The 6,540-nt window shown below is 49.1% G+C and overlaps 1 protein-coding gene across 1 annotated transcript in view; it reads left to right on the forward strand.

Moving 5' to 3' along the window:
* Window positions 1-5,774, forward strand: part of LOC119374936 (uncharacterized) — a 54,629-nt gene extending 48,855 nt beyond the window's left edge. The window contains 3 exon segments of the mRNA XM_049411096.1: window positions 1,082-1,223; window positions 2,029-2,271; window positions 5,052-5,774. Coding sequence (XP_049267053.1) covers window positions 1,082-1,223; window positions 2,029-2,271; window positions 5,052-5,230 — 564 coding nt within the window. The 3' untranslated portion in view covers window positions 5,231-5,774.
* Window positions 5,775-6,540: the final 766 nt, after the last annotated feature.

Raw genomic sequence — 6,540 nt, forward strand, 5'->3', positions numbered from 1 at the left:
TTATTGGCGCAAGGGCCGGCTTCGGCCGAAGAGCTCCAATAGGCGAATATATTATTCGTGCATCTAATATATTTAGCTTTATGATGCACATTGTACGAGCAGGCTATTAAAGACGAATTCGAAGCGCTTACAATACGCGCTTGCATAAAAATTCGGCAAAATATTACGCTCTCTGTAACGCTTAAGTCGAAAGCCTGCAGCGCATTGGTAATGCATTAAGTGATATAATCGGGACCGCATTTCTAGCAAGATATAACAAGCCGCAGATTAAGAGACACACATGAAGAGTACGTTGTCGTTTTCAGTCGATTGCCTTGTTACCCATCCCCCCTCTACTGAAAGCTTCCGCACTTACGGGGTTGTTGAAATGCCTTGGTGATCGGCCCACCTTTGACAAAGACATGATTCCACGTGGTGACGTCATCACATGTACCACCAAGTGACGTCATGATAACGTCACAAGAGCCGTTACTTATGGCGTCGTTCACTAGTCTCCTCGCGCCGCTCGTTCCCTCTCCACGAGCCTGTCGCTCGGAGAAGTCACGTGGGATAGGTGCGTCGTGGTAGGGAGGAGGTCATTAAAAATCCCAGTAGACAAAAACAGTCGGCCATTGATACGGTGCTATTCTGGACACTGCGAATTCCCGCCATATTGTCAAATTTCGTAATGGTGGCATCTGAAGCCAATGGCAGAGGTCGTAGTAGCCCCCTGGGCCTATCATAGTTGACCAATAGCGGAATTTGACAAGATAGCGGAATTTGACAGTCTCCAGAATAGCGCAGCTGTCTGGGCCGAAAGGGTCGCGGCCCACGTGGAGGTGGCCTGAGGCCCGGGCCATCCGAAACGCTCAGCAAACAAGCGGATTCGCCCACCTCCATCGCTGGCAGGACGCCGCTTTTCCTCAAAGTGATCCCGTAATGTGCTACTTAAAAGACTTTCGCCTTAATATAGTCGACTCAGGTTTTTGTTGCAGAACTCCTAAAGCTAAACTATATTACTGCGTCAGTATTTATTGACATTTCTTCTTCGAATATTGGCTCCGAATGCAAGCTTATCTCGTGATGAACTTTCGCCGCTCAGCTGAACGTCCGGTACGAGGGCAAGGCGGCGCACGGCTCCAACTCTCCCTGGAAAGGTTTAAACGCCCAGGATGCCGCGGTCGCCGCCTACATCAATTTGTCCATGCTGCGGCAGCACACCAAGCCAGCAGACAGGATACTTGGTAAGTGATGGTGCGCTGGCGCGTGTCTGTCGGCTTGATGAATATCGATCGCGTATGATGTAAAAGCTGACTAATAGGTTATGAGAGACACTGTAGAAGGTGATGAGAGCAGACGTGTCGACAAGAAGGCTCGACAGAAGACAACTCCGTTTATCCATGCCTTGGCGGCAGCGACATTCTTTGTTCGACGATTTCGCGTCACTTGAAGGCTCGGTATTCCTGTGACTTTCTATCTTGTTTTGTTTACTGCCGTAGTAGGCGCTCGCATTGGAAGGGGACCGTATTGCGCTGTTACAGACACGAAGGCGCAGGTTCGATTTCGGTTGTGGCAGCTGATTTCTGGGGAAGAGGGGGTGGAGCAAAAGAATTCACCAGTTACCGTCTCGGACAGCGAAGTTGTAAGGATGATGATTATTGCATTCGGCAAAAAATCATCCTTTCGGGCATCATAATCATTTCGAGTATCGTCGTGATCATCATTTCGTTTTACTTACTTCTTTATTCATTCCACCCTCTCGTCACGTGACCTGCGTAACGCCACTTCTACTATTACTACTACTGCTGCTACTACTACTACTACTACTACTACTACTACTGCTGCTGCTGCTACTATTACTATGACGACGCAGGCACAGGGTAAAGACCGCCTTGCTGTAAAACAAGCACTTGTACCCACATTTAGGTACACGTTAATTAAGCCCATGTGTCAAATTATACCGGAGTCTCCCACGGCGTCGTGTCTCGTGGCTGTGTCGTAGTTTCGGCGAGCAAAAACCCAGAATATAATCTTTTTAACACTATCCAGGCGTGGTGAAGCAGTTCGGCGTGCGACCAAACGTCATCTCAGAGACCAGCAAGCTGCTCTACCACATCCGGGCGCCCAGCGATGATGAGAAGAACGTGCTCGTTGCGCGAGCAACGAAGTGCTTCCAGGCGGCCGCACTGGCCACGGGTTGCGAGATCGACCTCGAGAAGGGCGTGGAGTACAAGGAGCTCATCCACAACGAAGCCCTCGTTGAGACCTACAAGAAACACGGTGAGGCTCTTGGTAAGAAACGTTTTGCCCCATGGTGTCGGACGGTACATTGCAGTATGATGGATAGTTGGCACTGAATTTTTCAAGCGCAGCTTGTTACGAGTTACAGATTTCTACGTCGGCGTTGTCGTACTCGAAAGACCCCCGGAATAAACCGATAAATGCGGTCCTCGAAGTTGCGCCGGTCGCATGCGTGCCTGTGTGCGGCGTTTTCCATCAGCCTTTCGTGATATGGCCACAGGTCGGCAAAAAATGTGGACAAAAAAACGGAAAGTCGGGCTAGTTCGTCTTGATTCATAGCGTATGGAATTGCACAACCAAAAATAAAGGTGAATGTGGTGTGAAACACAGAAGCACCTGCATTCCGTGTGCTACAGAAGTATAGTGTACAAGATCCCTCTGTCATGCGGCAGTAGTTACATCGGTCAGACTGGTAGGTGCGTAAATGTTGGATTAGGGGAGCACCACAGCAAATGCGAAAAGAATGACCGATTATCAACTTGGTAGCTCATTACACACAGCATCAATGCAAGCCACTTTTTCACAAGACGGAAGTGGTAGATAGGCACAGTAACATGAACAAAAGACTCATCCTAGAGGCGTACCACATTAACAAATATAGGGAGCAGTGTATCAGCCAGCCTTCTATCACCCTAAGTGATAAGGAAGTTCAATTCCTGAAAGTCACGCACAGACGGTAAACAGATTGAGGTTCTTCTTCTTTTTCCTTTCTTTTCCTCATAATTGTTTTCTTTGCGTATGTGTCTTATGCAATAAACCTCAGTTGAGAGTCAGCGCTGTCCGTGTGCGTTTCTTCAAGTGTTTCGTCCTGTATTCCGCGCTGTGCAATTCCATATGTTATGAAAAAAATGTGGAGCCCACTCAGACTCACTCATGGAATATATTTTGCACTTAGGGTTCACTCGAACTGAGGCTCATCAAAATTTTCCTCAACCGGACTCACTAGGACTCAGACTCACTAAAATTTTGGCTCAACCGGACTCACTCGAACTCAAGCTCACCAAAATTTACTCACTCGGACTCACTCGGACTCAGACTCTCGACTCGATCTGAGTGAGTCGACTCATGAGTGAGTTTGCCGACCTATGGAGGAAATCTGATATTTTATCCAGGTGACTTTTCATTTCACGTTGCCACATTTAATTGTTCCCTGGCTACGAAAGCACGACCTCACGATCTTACCCGGCGCCGAAACTTGGGGTATTAGGCACAATGCTAACTGCGTGGGCGCGCCCTCGCGCCACGCCCGCAACCAATCAGAGACACGTTTCGCTTCCACCGGGAGGGAACGGGCACGAAGGGGTGTCGCGCGCGTTGTGCCGACTTCTTTTCCGTTCAGAAAGAAAACAGTAGGTCAGACACGCACACGCCAAGGATCGTTTGCCCCCTCCCCCCCTCCCCCCCTGCCCCCCTCCCCATTTTTCCGGTAGAACAAGGGTTCCTGAATTTTTTTTTTTTTTGGAGAACCTTGAACGCAAGAAACACGACAGGACGAAGAAAGTATCCCACAACACTAGCGCTCGTGACTTATCTCCGTCTGCCATCTTTCCTGCGCTCTATACGTTTCTTTAAAAGCTGCGCGGTACACAGTGCCGCTCCTGCGTATACCGCAGCTTGTTAAGGGAAAAGCCTTACATGTCCCACGGGGCGAAATCGGGCGTCGACGTGTACACAAATAATACAAAGAGTCATGCGACCAGCGGTGGCATCGTACCTCACGCTGCCAGTAAAGTACATACTACTGTCTAATTTCGCTAAAGTTGCCTATGCGTTGTCACAACAGCAACGTTGTCTCCAGCCCAGTAGCCAGGAATTTTTTTCGGGGGGGGGCACTTGCTGAAAACATTGACTATTTGAGAACAAAAACCTGTTTTTATTATTTATTTTTGGTAAAAACACCTACTTCGCCAAAATTTCGGGGGGGGGGGCAGCCCCCCCCCCCCCCTCGCTACGGGCCTGGTTGTCTCCATGCGCTTCTGGTTGGGGGGCGGGGCTGCTTATGTATGGTATGTATGTATGTATGTATGTATGTATGTATGTATGTATGTATGTATGTATGTATGTATGTATGTATGTATGTTGTATGGTATGTATGTATGTATGTATGTATGTATGTATGTATGTATGTATGTTGTATTGCTGGCCGCCATGCGAGGGAGCCGCTCCACCCTCTTTACAGCCTCCCAAATGGAAAGTACTAACAGCGCAGAGGATATACCCAGACGTCTATTCAGACGATAACTGCAAATTATGCGACTGGACTCACGCATCTCTTAGGCACATTCTCTGGGAATGCGCGGTTATAGGCGAAGAACATGCAGTCTTCCCAGATGAAGCTGCAGCGCGGTGGACAGCCGCGCTGCGCAGCTCAAACCTGCGAGATCAATTGTGGGCCATCCAGCAAGCCCGTGAGGCGACGAGGAGACAGAGTCTCCGGTCCTCCTCGGGGGCGGCCTAGGCCCAGGCCACGAATTTGCCGGAGTTCTTAATAAAGTTGTTACCACCACCACCATACAATAAGAGGCAACGAGACTGAAAACGACAGTCATAGAGCGTACTTCTAACGATTTATTACACTAAAATTTTTGCCCAAATAAGTCTAGTTGGAAGTCGGCGCCCTTTGCTTCCATTTAGTAATGTCCCGTTTTCTATTCATGTATACGCTGTCAACACTTTCTAATGTACCCGTACCAACTTGCCCAAATTTGTTCTCTTTCGAGTTCCTAAATATTGGTGGAGGCACCGCCCCTTGACTGTAAGCTCCGGCACAGGTATGTCATTCGCGGACGCTGCACCGGGCGTCAACATCAGCGCCGGCGTGTCCACGGACGCCGGAATGTTTCGTACGTGCTTCCCACGATGCACCCAAGCTTCGACATCGGCGGCGGCTCTGCGATGCCCCACACGAGGGCGTTCGCCGAGGCAGCGGCGACCGAGGGTGCGCACCTAGCAGCGCTGCGCGTCGCCAAGGCCCTTGCGCTCACCGCGCTCGACCTCATGTCGGACCCCGAACTCATGGCGCGGGCTCAGAGCGACTTCAAGGCTTGGAAGGAAAGCCGTGCGTCGCCCAAGTGAACGCTTCGCTACTGCCACGCTCGTGTGCGCCTTGTACACGCCTGGTGTCTATCTCCGCTTTCGGCTAACACTCTTAGCTGTCGCCGTCCAATAGCTGGTTTCTGGCCATTCACTGGAGTGGCAGGCGAGCGTTGGAAAAGTTAACAAGGACAGAACGTGTGCATGAACCCGCCCTACTTACCACCACACCGTTTATGACGTGGGCGTACCGAGCCGTGGGCACACCGAGCCGTGGGCACACCGAGCCAAAATGGTCGCTTACAAAGAAACGGCCGCCGCAGGAGCACTAGCATTCATTCATTCATTCATTCATTCATTCATTCATTCATTCATTCATTCATTCATTCATTCATTCGTGACCAGCTATAAAGCATTACAGTGCTAAATGTAACTACCATACTAATTATAGACATCATCGTGGTCATCGATTACTATACGGTTTGTTTTCTTTTCTCGTTTCTGTAAAAACAAAAAAACATCAAAACATAGTCCTCCTAAAGTGGTGACAACTAGCTGCTGCTTTTCGGGCTACGATAAATTGAGTTACGTTTAGGTGCCAAAGATGACAATATGATTGTGGGGCACGCCATAGTGGGGATGTTGGAAATAATTTGATCACCTGAGGTTCAACATGCCCCTAAGATATATACGTACTTACACTAGTGCTGTTGCATTTCGCGTCAGTCGATCTACTGCTTCCGTGGCCGGGAATCGAACCCGTGCTCCCGTGCTTAGCAGCGAAACGCCATAAGCTACAATAAAGGAAGCAGCAGCGTATTAAGTATTCTTGTCTCTCCTCGTACGCGTCAGGTTTCTGCGCTGTCAAGCTATCGGATTTCACAGTTCTCATTTTTACTTACGCAGAGCTGGTTTCATGACGTCCCCTCTGTCCAAAATGAGCAGTGGAGTTACATGTATGACCATTTAATATTATCCTTGCTGAATGAGATGTACACATAAGTAAAATAAGCATACTGCGTCAACCTGCTGCACAAAAAAATACAAAACGAGTGGAATAAAAGCAATGAAATAAAGGAGTGGAATTAACTCAATAAAAGGTCTGGAGAGAGTCAAATTTCTCAAAGCTCTACTTCAGAAGATTGCCCAAGTGGCTCTCCTCGACCAGGCGCAACGGGCTGCTGAGGCCAGTGGAGCCCTGGACTAGGGGCACCACCCACCTGCTTC

The sequence above is a fragment of the Rhipicephalus sanguineus genome, chromosome 11 (genome assembly GCF_013339695.2).
Source record: "Rhipicephalus sanguineus isolate Rsan-2018 chromosome 11, BIME_Rsan_1.4, whole genome shotgun sequence".
NCBI classification, from domain to species: Eukaryota; Metazoa; Arthropoda; class Arachnida; order Ixodida; family Ixodidae; genus Rhipicephalus; species Rhipicephalus sanguineus.